This window comes from Muntiacus reevesi, chromosome 20 (genome assembly GCF_963930625.1).
Source record: "Muntiacus reevesi chromosome 20, mMunRee1.1, whole genome shotgun sequence".
NCBI lineage: Eukaryota > Metazoa > Chordata > Mammalia > Artiodactyla > Cervidae > Muntiacus > Muntiacus reevesi.
Genome location: NC_089268.1, coordinates 31,160,791 through 31,181,878, shown reverse-complemented (window position 1 = coordinate 31,181,878; position 21,088 = coordinate 31,160,791). Strand labels below are relative to the sequence as shown.

Here is a 21,088-nt window from a genome sequence, read left to right as displayed (position 1 = left end):
CCAAGATAAGTTGGTAAAAGTATGTAAAATGTTTCCTTGAATTTTGTGAGCTGTTCTAGCAAATTATCAAATCTTAGGAGGGAGTTGTAGAAGCCCTTGACTTTATAGTTGACTGGTCAGAAGTACAGGTGGTCTGAATTTATTATTGGCTTCTGAAATGGAGATATGAGAGCAGATACTTAACTAGATGTGAGCTGAGAAAGGGGGTGGGAGCAGGAGCCAGGAGACTGGAAACAGTCCATCTTGTGGCGACAGGAGTCCTAGAGGCAAAGAAAGGCTGCAATAGATGGGAATTTCTGGTCTCTGAATGTAACCTTTTGCTCATTATGCCCTCATTACAATAAAGTTAGCCTTGCAGAAAAGAAGTACCCATCATGCACTGACACCATGACACTTCTGCTCAAGACCAAACAGGGGTGAAAATCCCTCTACCCCTGGGGAGGGTAGAGCTGGGATGAAAATCAAGAGATTTGACCCGAAACCCCTGTCTCTTCAATGAATATTTTCTGTGCAGTCATTTTCACATTCCATATAACCAGTTTGCTGAAGGAACTCAGAGCAGCTGCTCACCTGATCCTGCCCACTCTCCCTCCTGAGAGTGTACTATTGCTCAATAAATTCTCACTTTGCTGTCTTAGCTTCCCTGTCTCAACTCTGAATTCTTACTGCAAAAGATGAGAACCTACTCTCCAGTAATAAAATTTTGTGGAATTGAGCCCTTAATCTGTGGGGTCTATGCTAACTCTGGGTAGTGTCAGAATTAAATTGAGGGGACTTTCCTGGTGGTTCAGTGGTTTAAGAGTCCACCATGCAATGAAAGGGACACTGGTTCCGTCACTAGCCCGGGAGGATCCCACGTGCCCAGGGAAACTGAGTCCATGCACCACAACTAATGAGCCTGTGCTCTGGAGCCCACACTGAAGCCTATGCACCCTGGATCCTGTGCTCCACAACAAGAGAAGCCGCTGCAATGAGGAGACCTCTCATTGCAGCCAGAAAGAGTAGCCCCCACTTGCCGCAGCTAGAGAAAGCCTGCACTAAGCAAGGAAGACCCAGCACAACAAAAAAAAAAGAATTGAACTGTAGGACATCCAGTTGGTTTCAGAGGACCAGTTATTGTGGGGAAAAAACCCAACGTGTTTGGTATCAGAAGTGGTAAACAGAACACACAAAGGTTTTCTTGACTTGACTTTTGAGCATGATCTTGATGGAACATCTATTTCCAGGAGGATATATTTCATGTTATTGTTGAGCTTTCCTATTCAGAATAAAGCATCATATTCTCTTGGACAAAATGGCCTGCCTCAGAAGTCTCCTCAAAGCTCCTTTAACATCCTTGTTCCTCAAGGTGTAGATGAATGGGTTGGCCATGGGAGTAACAACACAGTAAAACAGCGTCAGAACTTTGATAAGATCTTGAGGGCTGTCCCCTGAGGGCTGCATATAGATGTAGATGCCAGGGCCATAAAATAAAGACACCACTAGTAAGTGCGAAGAACAGGTGTTGAAGGCCTTAAGTCTCCCATCAGCAGAAGGGATTCGAAATACAGCTTGTGCAATATAACTGTAAGAGACAAGAATCATAGAGAGGGGACCCATTATCAGGCAGGTGGCCACCACTGCTAAAGTAAGCTCGTTGACTGTGGTGTCCACACAAGCCATCTTAATTAGACCAGGCAGTTCACAAAAGAAGTGGTCCAGTTCTTGGTTCCCACACAGGGGCAGCTGGACTGTCATTGTGGACTGCAGTAGTGAATTGGCCAAACCAATGAGCCAAGCAGTGCTGGAGAGCTGCCAGCAGAGTTTGTGGTTCATGATTACAGGGTATCTCAGAGGCTTACACACAGCCACATAGCGGTCTAAGGCCATGGTGCCAAGCAGGACACATTCAGTACAGCCTAGCCAGTGAAATACATAGGCCTGGGTCATGCAGCCTATATAAGTGATGTTCTTGTTGGGTCCGCCTAAGTTGAAGAGCATTTGGGGCACAGTCGTGGTGGTGAAACAGAGGTCCAGAAAGGAGAGGCTTGTGAGGAAGAAATACATAGGACTTTGGAGTTGGGAATCTAGTTGAGAAACCAGAATAATAGCAATGTTTCCCAATAGTGTGAACATGTAGGAGGTTAGGAGGGCAAAGAAGAGAGGAACATCCAACCATGGATATTTGGTAAAGCCCATGAGAATAAAATCCTCTGGAAAATTTTCATTCATGTGCTTCATTGAATTTTGATGGGAGACACCTGCTAAAATAAAAAAAAAAGACGGATGACTTTAAAAACCCTGATTTGTTTCTTCCCTGGTGATCCAGTGGCTAAGGCTCAGATATTCCAATGCAAGGGGCCTGAGTTGTGGCAGGGGTTGCCACAACTAAGGCCTGGCATAGCATGCATAAATGAATGAATGAATAAGAACATATCTTTAAAAAAAACCTGAGTTGGCAGAAGTTTTGATGATATCAGGGGGAAAATTATATCTTTAAGGGGGAGCAATGGGGTATATCCTCAATAGAAACATTAAGGAATATAATAATTAAAATTAATATTAAAAGTCACATTTGAAAAAAATCCTCTCAGTAGAGAAAGTGGCTTCATTTCCCTCCCTCATGTCAATATCCTATGTGATAGGTTAGTCGACATTCATCACTTGTTTTGTCTCTTCTGTATGATTAAAGAAGCCACTGGGAGGCGGTCTTCTCCTAGCTACCTTGCAGTTAAGCGAGTGTATGACCTAAGAGGTGGGCGCTTGGGTAGGTGCTTAGATCAAGAAGGTAGAGCCTTCGTGTAAGGGGTTAGTGCTCTTATAAAAGAGAACCCACAGTGATTCCTGTCCTTTCCACCAGATGAAGATACAACTACAAGGTGCTATCTATTAACAAAAAAGTGAGCTCTAATCAGACACTGAAACTGCCAGTGCCATGATCTTGGATTTCCCAGTTTCCAGAACTGTGAGATAAATGTAAATAGGTTTCCTGGTCTCTGACATTTTGTTACAGCAACCCAAATGGACTAAGACATATGTCATCAGGGAAATGCAGATTAGAACAACAATCAGATTCCACTACACACCTATTAGAGTGAATGAAATCCAGAACAGTGACACCAAATGCTGATGTGGATGTGGCACAATAGGAGCTCTCATTCACTGGTGGGAATACAAAATGGTATGGCCACTTTGGAAGACAGTCTGGCAGTTTCTTACAAAACTAAACATACTCTTAAATATGTGATCCAGCAATCACACTCCTGGGTATTTATGCAAATGAGCTGAAAACTTATATCCACACAAAAGCCTACACAAAGATATTCGTAACAGCTCTACTCATAACTGCCAAAATTTGGAAGCAACCAAGATATCCTTCAGAAGGTGAATGGGTAAATTAACTGTGGTACATCCAGACAATTCAGTGCTAAAAAGACATAAGCTGTCAAGCCACAAAAAGACATAGAACTTTGAATGCTAACTACTAACTGAAAGAAGCCATCTGAAAAGGCAACATAATATACTGTATGATTCTAACTATCAAACAGTATGTTTGGAAAATGCAAACCTATGAAGATGGTAAAAAGATCAGTGGTGGCCAGTGTTTGGGGGAAGGGAGGGATGACTAGGTAGAACACAGAGGATTTTTAGGCAATGAAACTACTCAGCATGATATAATGGTATAGGCATGTCATTATACATTTTTCCAAGTCCACAGAATGTACAATACCAGAGGGAACCATAATGTAATTATGGATTTGGGGTGATTATTATTTCCTGGGTAGGTTCATCAGTTGTAACAATTGTACCACCCTGGTGAGAGATGTTGATAAAGGAGGAGGTTATGCATGTGTGGGGAGTAAGGGTTATATGGGAAATCTCTGTACTCTTGCTCAGTTCTGCTGTGATATAAAACTGTTCTAAAGATAAAATCTTAAAAATCTTAATACTTCCTTACTGAGTGGGATGCAGAGTAAAAGGAACAATTCTCCTCATGGCCCTCTCCACCAAGTAAACAGAGTTAAGATTGCTGCAGGCTCTGCCAGGGCAAGAAACACTACAGGTCCTTGCTAATTTGGGGCAGAAATTTGGAGACAGTATACAAGAATGAATTCTGAGATTGTTAGACCAAAAAAATTAGTTATGAATTTGTCATCATTGTTACCTTCACCAGAGAGGCTTTACTGACTGGAGCCATGGGTGTGATTTTAATTTTTTTTCCTGTTGTTAACACTAAAACCTGGGTTTAAAGGGTCCCACCTAAATGATGTTGACTTGTCAGAATTCCCTTAGCATATAGTAGAAGGACCCTGAAGACATGTGTGGGTTATGTAATATTTGCATTAACTTGATTGATGAGAACAGACTGGTGATGAGGACAAGATTCCTTGTAATGTCTCCAAAAACAAACGAAAACAACAGGAATTGTACAATCTGATCATCTATGAGAACTGAGAGATTTCTTTTTTAGGTAACAATAGTTCCTTACATGATTCCACTGTGGCTAATGTTTATAAGATCGTGAAAGTGTATACACTCCATGGTGATCAAACCAAAAAGATTTAAGAGGATCTGGAGAGTGAAGCATAGATCTCTCTCTCTCATTCTCACTTTCGCTTTCTCTTTGTTATGTAAGGGTTAAAAGTTCTCATGTTTTGTAGTAACTAATAAATCATATTTAAAACTAAAAATGCAGATAGAATAAAAGCATGTTATTGAGAAATATGGGTAAATAGAAGAAAACACTAAGTTATTAAAAATGTGTTACCTCAGGAGAATGGGAATTGAGAGTGAGAAATGATGAGGAAGGGAACTGCTATTTTTCATTGTAAGCCTATATATTATTTTATTTTTTGAACTTTAAACATATATGTCTTTAATATAAAAGAAAATGGAGTATTAAGGAAAGGAAGGGATCTGACTATTTACCAACGATGGTAAGGCACTGGAGGGATATACATTATTTGAACGCATGGAAAGCACACACCATCAGTTACAGCGGCACAGGGTGCACAATGCGAGGTGGAGGAAAACCAAGTTGTGAAAACAGCTTGGGTCCAGGATATGGAAAATCTTGAATATAGGTTAAGGAATCTAATCAAGTTCATTCTCAAAATTCTCAAAAAAGAAGAGGTGTGAAGTGATTAGAGCAGCACTTTAAAACATTTGTTATGACTGAATAACGAGGGATTCAAAAAGAGACGGGAAGTTGGGAGCTCAGCTGGGAGGTTACTACAAGAGTCTATGGGAGAGAGGCTGAGAACGTTAGCTCTGACAGTGGCAGTGGGAATGAAAGCAAAGGAAGAATGTCGGAGAGAGGAAAGAGCTGAAAGAATGTTGCAAGTTTCGATCTGAGGTGCTGAGAGAATGAAAATTCAGTTAACAGAAAGAAGCAGGTATATGGGAATTGATAGGAATACATGATTTAACCAAGAAAAGAGCTCAGAAAAAAAATAAATTTAAACTTGATCTATAACAATTGACCCTGAGGATCCATTCACCAGAGGATGGATTCCTGCTTCACCCAGACACCTCTAGTTCAACTTGACCAACTACCCATTTATAAAATATCATACAGCTACCTGAATTCATGACTAGGATGGTTTGTTGTGGTTGTTTAACCACCAAGGACAGGGACACAGATAGAAAGAGGCAAAAGCAGAGGCAATGGAGTATGTCTCCAGAAAAGATAATAGACTACATTTGCCAGGAAGTTCATACATCTGAGTATAAAATGGCTGAAAACCAAGATCCCATTGCCCCCATTCCACTTTGCAAATCCTCAATTTTTTTAACCATTGGTTATTGTTTATATTTTTTGATCCTAAAATTTATCTTCAGAGTACTGGCCTTCATTCATTCATTTTAAAGCAAAAAGATAAAAATTTTATTACTGAGAAATTCTTTCTGATCTTCACATTGGGGTCTAACAAAAATGACAGTATTGGTCTTTAAAGAATTGATTTTTAGTGGCTTGACCTGCCTTCTGATTCCTCCCCATCTCCTAGATAATTGGATTTGGGGGGGACATAATTCTGGGATTAACATAATTTTGAACAAATGACAACCATTGGTCTGGCATAATGAGAAATCATTTAGCTCATAGAGGTATCTTATCCTGCCTGATCTCGTCCAAAACTAAGAACCTTCATTTTCTTTCTCAGAACAAAACTGAACAAAACCCAATATCATCTAGGATGGTGTGAATAGAAAGAGACATCACTAGAACTTACCTCTTCTTATTTGAATTTGTATTTAGGAGATGTCTTTAGCTACAGAAGTTTAGTCAGGAGAAAGGCTGCAAAAGGGTTGGATTCCAACAATCCTGATAAGCAAATATGATAAGGTCAGGGCTTCAGTAAAAGTCACTAAGGGTCTCAATATGCAAGTAGGGTGAATGTGATTCTGGAGGCATCAAATAATCTGTACTGGTTCCAAATTTGATTTAAAGGCAGATAAAACCAGTTTGCACCCAGTGTGCCAGTGATTCCATAGGGGCTGTCATTGGTGAATTAATCTCCTTGGAGATAGCATCTATCTTTTGTTTACACTTTTGGTAAAGAGTGCATCAGTTCTTCCACTTAATCCCATCTTAATAGGGTTTCCCTGGTGATTCAGACAGTAAAGAATCTGCCTGCAATGCAGGAGAACTGCATTTGATCCCTGAGTCAATGGCTACTCCAATCCACTCCAGTATTCTTGTCTGGAGAAATCCATGGACATAGGAGTTTGGCTGACTACAGTTCATGGGGTCACAAAGAGCTGTTCATGACTGAGAGACTATCACTTTTCGCTAGCTGACTAATACAGTATGTTTAAATCTAAAAAATCAGGACATGAAGAGAGCATGTCCGAGGCAAAAAACAAAAACAAACAAAACCAAAACCAAAACCAACCAAATAACAGAGTCTAGGAGATGGAGAAGATTAATTCAGTTTGTCTATATGGTCTGCTCATTTTTTCATGGAGAACCTCCTACATAGACTTCTGAGGTTTTATATTTTCCTCCTCCCTAAGTTAAATGCATTAAGTAACTGTTCACTGAGCTGATTATCTTCTAGCAGAAAACAGAAAGTTATCTCAGGATCCCTAACCCATAGGACTGAGGATTGAGATCAGTCTAAGTTGCTTAATTTTATTTAACTCTGTGGCCAAAAACTTCATTCTTGACTCTAATGAAATAGAAGATAGATATCCTGAGAAAAGCATGGATTCCAGAATTAGATCTGAATTTGAAATTTAATTTTGTCACTTTGTTACCGTGAATATTATTGAATCTGTTTCCTCATCTTCAAAGAACTGATTATAACACATATTTGACAGGATTGTTGGGCTAATTAGATGACAGCATGTCTGGAAACTCTTGGAATGTAGTAGACTTCCAATAATGGTAACTTGATGATAATGAGAGTTAGCAGATGTTCATGAATCAATACAAAAGTGCTAATAGTGTAGGTGGACCTCACTTTCAGTTCTGCTCTGTGTGCAATATCTTAAGCTAGATTCTTGCAAATGTGATTCACTTACTTCAAAATCACTTGGAGTGCTTGTGAAAAACACACATCTCTGGGACGTCCACCAAAACAGAATTAAAACCTCTGGGGAAGAGTTTGAACAGTTCCCAAGGCAATTTGAATGTATACTGGGCTTGGGAACCGTTGCATTATAGAATCATTCTGTTGTTTTCTTTTTAATTATAAAATTAAAGTTCAGGTTCTAGTGGGGCCAATTTGTGTATTCCCTTTGGGACTAAAGCCCTTCCATGAGGACTGAAGGCATACAAGTGAATGTAAATGACCATTATTATAATGTGGTAATATTTGGAAAATCATATATAAAACGGATAACATAATGCTGAGTTCCCTAGAATCACTAATAAGTTGCATGGGAGCTCAGAAATAGGCTTTAAGAGTTGGTACAGTTTTGTAGCCACCCCTCACCTCCCACCTCCCAGTTAAAAATGACAGGACAGGGAAAGATGAAAAACAATTTTCTTTGTTTCCATAAAAGTTCCTAATCCATAAGCTGAATACTTGCAAATGTGATTCACTTAACTTCAAAATCACTTGAAGTGTTTTTCACAAGAAGTGACCCACCATCTTCTCTTCCAGGTTTTGTTTATTTGCTTGTTTCTGGCTCCAACCCTGCAAGGATGAACTCTCATCTCCTGCATTGGAAAGGCAGTGTCTTGAGGCTGGAACGTCGGGAAGTCCTCACCTTTTCTTTAGAACTGAGAATTTTTGCTGTTACAGCTGCTTTTGCGTGATTGAATCAAAATTTACAGTAATTCCTAGTACACTGGAGAATTAGGAGCAGTGGGGGGTTAATGAAGAATTTGGGCTCCTATGAAGGGGGGAGAAAAAACGTGGAGGCCCCACTGGGATTCGAACCCAGGATCTCCTGTTTACAAGACAGGCGCTTTAACCAACTAAGCCATGGAGCCCACACATACACCTACACTAGTACTCGGTCTGTCCTTACCGTGAGATTAAATATTCTTGAGGCAGTTTGTGGGATTTAGAGCAGTTTACTGTGAGAAAACAGACAAACTTCAAGAAGACGTTTTGCTTACTTAGACGCGCTGCAGAACAAATACAAGCGGGAAAAGTTTCGGGCATTTTGAATGTTGGAACCAAGAGGACTAATTCAATGGGAATCGTCAATAAAAGTCGAAGCTACTCACTTTTTCCAAAAGGGGTAAATTCTTCTAAAAGCAAACTTTGCTGTTACTGCACCTCGACTTTTGTAACTGAGATTCTTCATTCCAATATCCTAAGTGAGGGACTCTAAAAATGGAACTCCACTGGAAGCCCGTTAGACCGCCGAGTCAGGGCACCTAGCGTTCCTCCGCGTTTGCACTCAGCAAGTGGTGACTTGAAGGGGAAGGACCGCGAGCGGAGAAGAAGGCGGCTGCAAGTGTAGAGTTCAGCTACAGAGTCAAGCACATCGCCCTCTAAAAATCCAAAAACGCCAAAAACGCCAGGTTGTAAAGACTCAGATCACACAACCGCAGTTGTAAAGCCCCTCGAGAGTGTGGAACCGGGAGAGGGCCTAACGGTCCCCTGCGGACCACAGAGTGTTCACTGGATCCAGGTATCATCCGCCTTAGGTGGAGAGCCTTACAGTTCCAGAGAACCACCCACTGAACCCCACACACCAAGGGCCCGCTTTCCAGAGCAACAGGTCGTCAACTCGCAAAGAAGGCAATGCCTTCTTCCTTCTAACCGGGTTCCTGCACTCTGCTACGACCCGCCCTTCCCTCTCGCAAGTCGCATCCCCAGCGGGGACAGGCGGAGATCTAGGTCAGAGGTTAGTACCCTGATCGCGACTTCGGTCCACCTGAACGCCCAGGAGGCGATAGAGGTAGCTGAGTGGGGGGATCGTGGCAGGATAAAGCAGGTGAGGCTCGCAGGTGGGCCTCTGATATTCCCAAGGGTAGGAATCAAAGCTCCTATTTTGTACAAAGGAAGCAGAAAAAGCAAAGTCTATTTAAACATACAGACTACAGAAGTTTCTGAATATGTTTTGGAAATGAAAAAAATGTTTTAATTAAAAGCCCTTTTGGAGGTAGTGTGGGAGCTCTTCTAGGATGCAGAATTAAGTCTCTAATTTCTTTAGAAACAGGGGTTCAGATCCACTGCCATATCCCAGGCCCCACAGGCAAATGGAACCTAAGTAAATAGGCTCTTCGTTAAAAGCTAAAGGAAAACTCCTGCTTCCGGAATGAGTTTAGATGAGAGGCGCTCTTTCACCGAGGGCAAGTAGCTACAGGTGAGGGGGTATGTGTGTGCAGCTCAGTCGAGTCGGACTCTTTGCGACCCTACTGACTGTAGCCCACCAAGCTCCTCTGTCTGTAGGATTTTCCAGGCAAGAATTACTGGAGTGGGTTGCCATTTCCTTCTCTAGGGTGGGAAACCTTCCTAATCCAGTCCTTTCCTCTGTCCTAGTTCGTGGAGTTTCCCAGAGACATTCAAACTAAAGAACTACAATGAAATAATATTTTCTATCAAGCAGACTGGTGAACAAAAATAATTGTTTGTAGTAGTGTTGCCTATTAGCACTTGAAGTCATTGTATGAGTTTCCTGTGGTTTCTGTAACTAATTAACACAGCTCAGTAACTTTAAAGAACAGAAATTAATTTCCCCACAGTTCTGGAGGCCGGAAGACCAAAGTCTGTATCACTGGGCAGAAATCAAGGTTTTGACAGGGTCATACTCCCTGTGGAGGCTCTAGGGGAGAATCTGTCCTTGTCCTTGGTAGTCCTGGTGGCTACCAACCTTCCTTGATTTGTAGTTGCATTATCTCTGCCTTTGTATTCACATCGTCTTCTCTTCCATAATCTCCCTATGCCTCTCTCCTTTAAGAACACTTGGCATGGCATTCAAGCTCCATCTGGATAATCCAGGATAAATTCCCCATCTCAAGATCCTAAACTCAATCTCCTCTGCAAAGACACTCCCATTTTTAATTAATTAATTTTTTTGCCATATAAGGTAATATTTATAGCTTCCAGGAATTAGGATGGAAATGTTTTTTGGAGGATCATTTTTTCAGTTTGCCCTACAGTAGTGACATCCTGATTCCTCCACCTACAGACAAGAGATTATCTGGTTATAACTTCAGTTTCTCTCTCTTAATAAAATAGGAATAATAATATGAACTTTCTTATATATTACTGAGAATATAATATGACAATGTAAAGAACTATGACAATATCTGGGGCTCTGTAAGAATTTAATGGCTGTTAATTCTCAGTGTCACAGCAATGTTCTGTGTTGGGTCATGGTGTCAAGGAAACAAGCCCTTCCTTGGTTCTCTGGGGATAAATTAGTAACATTAGGAAAGACTAAGACAAGAACCACCAAAATTACCATCACATGTATTTAATCTACCAATTGCATTTTCAGAAATTTCTCTAATACACATACTTATGAAATGCAGATATTATTTATTTCAGTGTTGTTTATATTGTTAAATGTGGCTAGTTAAATAAAAATATTTCCATAACATGGAATATTTTGAGACAAAAGAAAAATAAGCTATTCCTATGCTGATATGGAAATGAAGGCTTAAAACTCAACATTCAAAAAATGAAGATCATGGCATCTGGTCCCATCACTTCATGGCATCTGGTCCCATCACTTCATGGCAAAAAGATGGTAAAACATTGCAGACAGTGACAGATTTTATTTTCTTGGGCTCCAAAATCACTACAGATGGTGACTGCAACCATGAAATTAAAAGACACTTTTGCTCCTTGGAAGAAAAGCTATGACAAATCTACACAGCATATTAAAAAGTAGAGACATTACTTTGCTAACAAAGGTCCCTATAGTCAAAGCTATGGTTTTTCCAGTAGTCATGTATGGATGTGAAAGTTGGACCATAAAGAAAGCTGAGCGCTGAAGAATTGATGCTTTTGAACTGTGGTGTTGGAGAAGACTCTTGAGAGTCCCTTGAACTGCAAGGAGATCCAACCAGTCAATCCTAAAGGAGATCAGTCCTGAATATTCATTGAAAGGACTAATCTGAAGCTGAAATTCCAATACTTTGGCCACATAAGAACTGACTCATTAGAAAAGACCCTGATGCCGGGAAAGATTAAAGGTGGGAGTAGAAGGGAGCAACAGAGGATGAAATGGTTGGATGGCACTGACTCAATGCACATGAGTTTGAGTAAACTCAAACTGTGATGTCCTCCCTGTGATGGACAGGGAGGCCTGGCCTGCTGCTCTTCATGGGGTCAGACACGACTGAGCAACTGAACTGAACAACTATCAACCAAGTTCTGCTTATTTCTTATTTCTGTAAGAACAATTCAAAACCATTTAACATACTCTCTTCCGTCGATACTTCTAAAGCGTTCACACAACTGCTTCAAAGAAGTGGGTCTACAACAGACATGGCAGCGGTGGGATTCGAACCCACGCCCCCGAGGAGACTGGAGCCTTAATCCAGCGCCTTAGACCGCTCGGCCACGCTACCACGTAAGTATCAAGTTCAAACTTCTTCTTAGCAGTTTAAAAGACTTGCACAAGCCTGTTATTTTTTTCTAGAGCACTTTCCCCTCTACATACAACTCTTGTCATCTCATCCACGAATAAAATCCGCAAATAGGTTCCTACTTCGGGAGATTCACATTTGCCTTCTGTGCTATATTTCTGATACTCGAAAGTAAAGCGAGAAGCAGCCAAGGCATAATATCCCTCAAACTCGAAGTCATAAACTCGAATCAATCATTAAAAAAAAAAAAAAAAAAATTAGAAATCGCCGGCACAGCACCCACCGAAACTTGGGGTGCAGAGATCAGGAGTCTTTAATTTGTCAACTGCGTTTGGTAGTCAGCAATGGGAAGTTATTTTTGATTTCTTCACCTAGAAAACAGAGATGCTCTCCTCCCCGCTCACATGGAACTTGATTCAGTGTGTGTGTCTGTGTGTGATTTCTTACTAAAGAAAACAGCCGCGCAAACTGACCTACTTTTCGCTGAATATGATCATGGTCTTAATTTACGAAGTTCAGGGAGGGGATCAGTCTGCTTTCAGTACGTGGTGTAGCATCCTCTCCGAGCCCAGAGAGGGCTTGTTCTACCCGCTCCAACCTCACCTATGCGAACTTGGCGAGTTCCCGGGTCTCCTCCCCACCTAATCCCTCACTGAACAGCCTGACCCATTATACGCCGCACTGTTTAAGTGAGCCCTACTATGATCAGGGGAAATGGTGTGTAATTCTTCAAAAGGTCTGATTATCTCTATGAACATATTATATACGGGGAAGAATTGCTCAAATTTTTTTTAATGAGATTAAACTAGCTATACTTTTTAGTTAAAGAGAAAATGTATGGAAAAGTATCAAAGAAGAGTGCCTGAGAGCAATTTGAAAGTAGAGACTAGTTAGGATATATTCAGTCTACTACTATTGCTGACATCACTTAATCTGTAATGGAGGAATAGGGATGATTTTTTAAAGTAACTGAAACAGTTTGTGAAATATTTGGGATCTTAGGGTAAAAAGTACAGTATTTTGAAGATAAACTTGTTATAAAGTGTTGCTAAATGAACTAAATTATATAGAATCTTAGTGAAGTAATCACATAACATTTTATCAATAATAAAATATTCCTGTTCAGTAGAAAATGGTCTGAAATTTTATCTGTGATTGTTACACCTTACCAGCACAGGGCTTGACACATAGGTACTCAGTAAAATTTTAGTCAGTTGTATAGTACCCATACATTAAGGTAGGGGTTTTCATCCAATAAAAACTTACTGAAACCATACAATGTACCAGTCACTATTTTAAGTTCTGGGAGGGGAACAGTGAACAAGAAAAATACAAAGCCGATGCCCTTGTCGAGTTTATATTCTAGAAGAAAAGACAGACAATAAACAGTGCAGGACACTGGGGTTTGATCCCTGGATCAGAAAATCCCCTGGAGAAGGGAATGGCAATCCACTCCAATACTCTTGCCTAGAAAATTCCATGGACAGAGGAGGCTGGTGGGCTATGTAGTCCATGGGGTCGCAAAAAGTCGAACACAACTGAATGACTTCATAGTAGTCATAGCTAAGTAAGCCTGAGTTCTACTGCTTCTCATCTACTGAGTAGCCACAAGCCTATGGGCAAGTCACTTGAACTTACTCGGTCTTACTTTTATCATATGTAAATGGTATGACAATGCTAAAAGTTGCCTACGGTGATAGATAGATGGCCACTACATGTAACATACATAAAAACTGCTTAAAAGAGTACCTTGCCTGTAATATGCACTCAATACAGTTTGCTACCATCATTTGTATCATTTATTAGTATTCACTGAACAACTTTATTGTGTGTCGCGTTCAGTCTTTTAAATAATACTGTGAAATATTATCCTATTTTACAGATAATGAAGTTTTAAAATTTTGACATATTCTCAAAAAAATCAAGTGAATTATTTTTCTTAACTTAATAGATGGCACACACAAGATTTACACTTCAGTCCTACAGTATCTATTTTGGGACATTTTTCACTTTGCCAGATTGAAATCCAATGTATTGTTTCTCCATTTTCAATCATCTCACCCCATTTCTTCCACTTTATGTCGCCTCTGTTTACATTATTCTGGACTTCCAGCCAGAATTGAAAGCCGTTCAGATCAGGGACTTGGTCAGACATCGATTTTAAGGGGAATACTGGCAGACAAGGAAGATGAAGAGCTAATAAGGAGACTCCAGCTTCACCCTCAGCAGAGCTAAGCATATTTCTGTGTTCCTCATTGTTTCAGTCTGGAAATCTTCCGGCCCGTGGACCCAGCTCAGGCCCCTTATATCTGCATGCCACTTTCTACACACGTAGTTGTGAAGTAGGGCACAGTGAAATCTAATGAAGTCTGATGTCTGCCAGCAGTAAGTGGTATTTAAAGCATAGTGGGAGAAAAAAATTCACTGTGTTGCATATTTATTCAAGGATGAAATCCTGAAATAATTTTGATCATTGTGACATACTCAGAGCCACAGTAAATATGCCACAGCACATACTCTTATCTTGCACTCTGTTTGAAAAATATAACTTCTCAGAAAGTTTGCATAAGCAGGAAAGAGAATCGATAGTTCTACTGAAACTCTCCTGTCTCAGAGCCTTCTTAGCGCAGTAGGCAGCGCGTCAGTCTCATAATCTGAAGGTCCTGAGTTCGAACCTCAGAGAAGGCACAGTAGTTTTGTCGCTCATACAGACTTTCATTTGAGAAAGAAGCAGGGTAACAAACAAAATTCCCTATCCCAGCAATCAAGTTGTGTGTGAAATCTAGGCCCCAGGACTAACTCCCTGTCAACATGATGCGATTATAAACTTCAAGAAGTTTAGCGGATTTCTTTCTAATCAGGTTCCTTAGGCAGCAAAGCAATTTTTCAATATGTTGCCTATAGCCATATATTTGGATTAACTGTCTCTTTGCTGCACTAGAAAATTAGCAAAAATTTATTACCTTAAAATAGCATAAATGTATTATTTTTCAACTCTGGAGGTCAGAAGTCTGAAACGGGTCTTGTGGGGTTAAAATCAAGGTGTAGCAGAGCTGCCCTCTCTCTAGAGGTCTTGAGGAGAAATCATTCCTTGCTTTTTCCAGCTTCTAGAGGATGCTCCTATTCCTTGACTCATGTTCACATCACTCTTACCTCTGCTTCTGTTGTCTCATCTCCTTCTCTGACTCTGACCCAGCTACCACCCTCTTATAAGGACACTTTGATTACACAGAGCCATCCAAATATCCAAGATAGTCTCCCTATCTCCAGATTCTTAATCACATTCCTTTTGCTTGGCAAGATAACATATTCCCCAGGTTTTAGAGATTAGGAAATGGGCAACCTAGGGTGGGAAGTGCGAGACATAATTACACCTACCATAGTCTACCTGCTGGTCCCCAAATATTCACACTTGTGCCACATGAAAAAAACATTCACTCCATTCCAATCTCTCCCCAAATATTAACTCACTTCACCATCAACATATCTAAATCTTGTCCTTTCAAAACTTCCAAATATCATCACCTAAATCACCCAAATTTGGAATGAGTGAGGCTCTGTGTATAATCAATTCTTATTTTATTTTACTGATTGCTTCTTTATGTGCTAGATATCCTTCTAAACTATTTTATGTGTATTTACTCCACAAGTCCTCCCATTAACTCTATTAGGTAGGCTTATTACTATTTCTATTTTATACATGAGGATAGTGATGTCCATTGAGAGAAAGCAATTTGCCAAAGGTACTGTAGCTAATAAGTGGAACAGTTGAGATTTGAGTACAGGCAGTGGGAACTAGTTAAATAAAGCTCTAATCAAAATGAACAGAAGTGAGATCCAGGCATTGTTGGGGGGAGGAGCATCAGTTTTCTATTTAATATTGCTACTCAAGTTCTTAAAGTAGTAATAGTGGCCACTTCATGGCTATTTGACCCCAAGGACGGTAGCATACCAGGCGTTTCAGTCATGGAATTTTCCAGGCAAGAGTACTGGAGTGGGTTGCCATTTCCTTTTCCAGGGGATGTTCCCAACCCAGGGATTGAACCCTGGTCTACCTACATTGCAGGCAGACACTTTACCGTCTGAGCCACCAGGGAAGCCACCACTTTCTCATTAAAAAGTTAAAAACTTATATTTTAACATGTCAGTGATTTTACTAAAGAACAAATGACACTCTGGTTAGTCCAGCTCTATCCTATGCTCTTGAAGAAGGCAACGGCACCCCACTCCAGTACTCTTGCCTGGAAAATCCCATGGATGGAGGAATCTGGTAGGCTGCAGTCCATCGGGTCGCTATGAGTCGAACATGACTGAGCGACTTCACTTTCACTTTTCACTATCACACATTGGAGAAGGAAATGGCAACCCACTCCAGTGTTCTTGCCTGGAGAATCCCAGGGACGGGGGAGCCTGGTGGGCTGCCGTCTATGGGGTCGCACAGAGTCGGACACGACTGAAGTGACTTAGCAGCAGCAGCAACATCCTATGCTCTCCTCATACTCTTTCATTGCTTTATTTTTCTCTGCAGACTTCATCAGTATCTTATATGCTTACTTATTTTATATATTACTTTCTTTACTTTTCGTGTCACCCCCAGGAGAATGTAAGATCCACGACAGCAGTGCTTTTTGTTAGCTTTGTTTGCTACTGTATTTCCTCCCCTTAGAAATATTCCTGGGGTAGTTATCGGAGGCAGGGATGAGGGGTGGCAGGCAAAATGAGCGAACATGGTCAAAAGGTATAAACTTCCATTTATGAGATAAATAAGTCCTGGGGATGTAATTCACAGGTTGGTGACTACACTTAACAATATTGAATTGTATATTTAAAAGCTGCTAAGACAGTAGATCTTAAAAGTTCCCATAACATGGGAAAAAATGTAACTGAAAATAAAAGGAAAGAAAGACAGAAATATGCCTGGTACATAAAAAACCAGCAGCTTACATTGTTGAATTAATTGATGAATCAATAGGAGACAAAAAGACAAGGAAGCTCCATAAGTCTCTAGGGCTGAATCTACGTTTCTTTAGATATCTGGCAGAATTCTCCAGCTTGCTCTTTTCACAGTGACTTTGTCCTAGCTCTAGGGTGTTTGTAACTAGGACATTTTTCCTTCCAGTTGATCATCATTCCTGAAATATTCTAATGTTTTCCTTAAGAGAGATAGCATGGGAATATACTATTCTTCCTCATAATCTCTTCAAAATGTCAAGCACGACCCTGCAAACATCCTAATTTTCCTTTGTAGCTAGTAATAGATTCATTGTTCATTATCTTATTTAATGAAATCAATTATAGAGCTAGAGATTGTTAAGAGTCTAGACAGATTTATACATATCTTTCTGTCTAGTAACACTGTAGGTGATCAAAAATATTTTACCACAGTTTAATGCAAAACCTATTTGAAAAGTGATTGAGGTATAAAGTCACACGCAGTATTAGGTGGTTTGCATTTGAATTGTCATCTCCTAAGAATTTACTTCTTTTTAAAAGTAAGGAACCTGAGGCAATTGCAATCAAACAATCTGCAACGTATCTGATAGAGTTCTAGTGCTGTAACTTTGGTGAGAATTTGTGGAGGATCAATAAGAAAACACAGTTAACTAGCCAACATAAAATTTTCAGAAGTTTGCCCTACCTTCGAGCAAAAACGTGAGGCCCTACTGGGAGTCGAACCCAGGATCTCCTGTTTACGAGACAGGCGCTTTAACCAACTAAGCCATAGAGCCACCTGAGTGCCAATGGGGGAGTTAAATCTGCCTCATTTTACTTTGCTCCAGTAGGGAGCAGGGGTTGGGGGAGCTTAAGAAAAAAAAAAAAACAAAGAACTACACTACCCTGTAGTTGGCTCTGAGATGAACTGATAAAGTAGCACGACATATATAAATACTATCGTGTGTAAAGTGGGAAGTTGCTATATAACACAAGGAGTCCAGCCTGGAGCTCTGTGATAACCTAGAAGGGCGGGGGATGGGAGGTGGGAAGGCTAGAGCGAACGGAAGGAAGTTCCAGAAGGAGGGGATATGTATATAATTACGACTGATTCGCATGGTTGTACAGCAGAAACCAACAGAATATTGTAAAGCAACATTGTCCAATTACAAGAATATAAGTTTGAGCAAATCAGCACAAGTTATGAGTGACAAGCTTCAACAGGTAGGAAAACTAAGAGCTACCTAAAGCAGCACTGAAGAATTGCTACACAAAAAGTGAAGTCCTAGCTGGAGGTGCCGGGGATTGAACCCGGGGCCTCGTGCATGCTAAGCACGCGCTCTACCACTGAGCTACACCCCCTACAATACCTCCTGGTTTGTGGAAAATACTTACTGGCAATAGTTATCTGCATTATTTTCCAAGAACCCTAGCCTAGTACAACCCAGTTCTGTTCTGGAGAATTTTGTCCGTGCATTTGCCCTCTTCACATGGAACTCTTGGCTCAACAAGAGTATGAAGAGCTAGAAACCAGAGTAACATCTACTGACTTGCAATGGTTTATTCTGTTCTACTCTAGGGATATAGTTGATTTAAAGAAGGTTCCTTACAACCTTAAAGAAGAAACTATTGCTTTGAAGATTACAAATTTAGAGCAAGGTAGTAACAAAGTAACTAGGGAGGAAATTTGTAAACTAGGAAAGGTCAGTTAAGATTTGGTTTACAAGTCACTGATAAATTAGAAATTTGAACAACTTATTCCTAGACAAGATGATTGAATTACCGGGTGTGAGTAAGGAGGAAGCCAGCATAAAAAGATCCTCAGCTTTTTCTCTGAGGATGGTAAAGAGAGGTTATGATGTCTGTAAAAGAACTTGGGAACTTCCTGGGCTCAAGTTTCACTTGAGAGACCAGTGCCCAAACAAACTAGTCAGACACTTGTTGAATAAAAGTTCTAAAATCTCATGTATCTTGGCTAGAGTAAGACTCCATACATTCATTGTGATTTCATTCATAGAAAAATCTAGGGCCATTTTGTGATCATCAATGTTGCCTAAAAGACTGGTAAGCTAGAAGATACAAGTAACTACAACATCTTAAAATAGGGCGATCATCTCTTGATTGCTGTCATGGCTCCACTGTTTGAATAGGCAGGAAACTCTGGGAGCAGTGACTGAACACCAGGAACTGATTACCAGATTCTCTGTCTTGTAGAATATGGTGAGAGAAAGCTGAGGGAACAAAAATGTAGCCAGTGGTTTCACTGGAATGATTTTTTCTTTCATTGAAATTACCTCAAAAACCCATGTTCTTCTCTATAGAGAACATACATTGCTTTACCCATCAAACTAGAGGAACTGGGGTGAGTGTTTCCACTTTTTTCTTATTTTATGCCATTTAATTGATTGGTTCCAAACTTGTCTCAAACCTAGGAACAAGTACTCTTGAACTGAATCAAGATGTCTTTTCCCAGTAATAGATGATGCTAACAAAGTAATGCTCAAAATCCTTCAAGCTAGGCTTCAACAGTATGTGAACTTCCAGAACTGAGGAAGTTCTGGAACTTCTGAACCAAGAACTTCCAGATATACAAACTGGATTTAGAAAAGGCAGAGGAACCAGAGATCAAATTTCCAACATCCACTGGACATAGAAAAAGTAAGGGAATTTCAAACAAAACATCTACTTGTGTTTTATTGACTACACTAAAACCTTTGTGTGGATCATGACAAACTGGAAAATTCTTCAAGAGATGGGGATATCAGACCACCTTACTTGCCTCCTGAGACACCTGTATGCAGGATAAGAGGCAACAGTTAGAACTGGACATGGAACAATGGACTGGTTCAACATTGGGAAAGTAGTACATTAAGACTGTATATCGTCACCATGTTTAAACTTATATGCTGAGTATTTATCATGCAAAATGCCAGGCTGGATGACTCACAAGCTGGAATCAAGAAATAGCAACAAAAGCTATGGAAAAAACATAACTTCATCTATAGGGACCTTTGTTGGCAAGGTGATATCTCTGCTTCTTAGCAGGTTTGGTATAGGTTTGTAATAGCTTTTCTTCCAAGGAGCAAGTGTCTTTTAATCTCATGGCTTCAGTCACCATCCACAGTGATTGTAGAGCCCAAGAAAATAAAATCCTCAGATATACAGATGATACCACTCATGGCAGAAAGCAAAGAGGAAATAAAAGCCTCTTGACGGGAGTGAAAGGAGAGTGAAATAGCTGTGTTAAAACTCAACATTAAAAAAACTAAGATTATAGCATCCAGTACCATCACTTCATGGCAAATAGATGGGGAAAAGGTGGGAAAAGTGACAGATTTTATTTTCTTGAGCTCTAATATCACTGTGGATGGTGACTGCAGCCACAAAATTAAAAGACGCTTGCTCCATGGAAGAAAAGCTATGACAAACCTACAGGGTATATTAAAAAGCAGAGAAATCACTTTGTTAACAAAGGTCTGTATGGTCAAAGCTATGGTTTTTCCGGTAATCACGTACAGCTGTGAAAGTTGGACCATAATGAAGGTTGAGGGATGAAGAATTGATACTTAGGAATTGTGGTGCTGGAGAAGACTCTCAAGAGTCCCTTGGACAGCAAGCAGATCAAACTAGTCAATCCTAAAGGAAATCAACCTTGAATATTCATTGGAAGGACTGATGATGAAGCTGAAGCTCCAATACTTTGGCCACCTGATGAGCCAACTCATCGGAAAAGACCCTGATGCTGGAGAAGGGCAAGAGGAGAAGCAGGTGACAGAGGATGAGATGGTTGGATGGCTGCATGGACTCAAGGGACATGAGTTTCAAGCAAACTCCGGGAGACAGTGAAGGACAGGGAAGCCTGGAGAGCTGCAGTCCATGGGGTCGCAAAGAGTCGGGTACTACTTCGTCACTGAACAACAACTATCCGGTTGTTGGCAGAGTGGTAAAGAATCCGCCTGGCAATGCACCAGAGGGGGATTCCATCCCTGAGTCGGGAAGATTACCTGGAGAAAGAAATGGCAACCCAGTCCAGTATTCTTGCCTGGGAAGTCTAATGGACAGAGGAGTCTGGTGGGCTACAGTCCATGGATCGAAAAAGAGTCAGACAGGACCTAGCGTCTAAACAACAACAATCCAGTTGTTAATCTGTTGCCTTCCGAAACTGTGTTGTAC

The 21,088-nt window shown here is 40.5% G+C and overlaps 1 protein-coding gene and 5 non-coding genes across 6 annotated transcripts; 1 reads left to right on the top strand and 5 right to left on the bottom strand.

Moving 5' to 3' along the window:
* Positions 1–1,275: 1,275 nt before the first annotated feature.
* Positions 1,276–2,220, bottom strand: LOC136151225 (olfactory receptor 2B11-like). The gene has a single exon (XM_065912171.1). It carries the CDS (start codon positions 2,218–2,220, stop codon positions 1,276–1,278), a length of 945 nt encoding a protein of 314 aa, XP_065768243.1.
* A 6,128-nt stretch (positions 2,221–8,348) lies between these two features.
* Positions 8,349–8,422, bottom strand: TRNAT-UGU (transfer RNA threonine (anticodon UGU)). The gene has a single exon. It is a non-coding gene; the product is annotated as a tRNA-Thr (tRNA).
* Positions 8,423–11,883: 3,461 nt separating this feature from the next.
* On the bottom strand, positions 11,884–11,965 carry TRNAL-AAG (transfer RNA leucine (anticodon AAG)). Its single transcript has one exon. It is a non-coding gene; the product is annotated as a tRNA-Leu (tRNA).
* A 2,633-nt stretch (positions 11,966–14,598) lies between these two features.
* TRNAM-CAU (transfer RNA methionine (anticodon CAU)) lies at positions 14,599–14,671 on the top strand. Its single transcript has one exon. It is a non-coding gene; the product is annotated as a tRNA-Met (tRNA).
* Positions 14,672–17,638: 2,967 nt separating this feature from the next.
* Positions 17,639–17,712, bottom strand: TRNAT-CGU (transfer RNA threonine (anticodon CGU)). The gene has a single exon. It is a non-coding gene; the product is annotated as a tRNA-Thr (tRNA).
* A 493-nt stretch (positions 17,713–18,205) lies between these two features.
* On the bottom strand, positions 18,206–18,277 carry TRNAA-AGC (transfer RNA alanine (anticodon AGC)). Its single transcript has one exon. It is a non-coding gene; the product is annotated as a tRNA-Ala (tRNA).
* Positions 18,278–21,088: the final 2,811 nt, after the last annotated feature.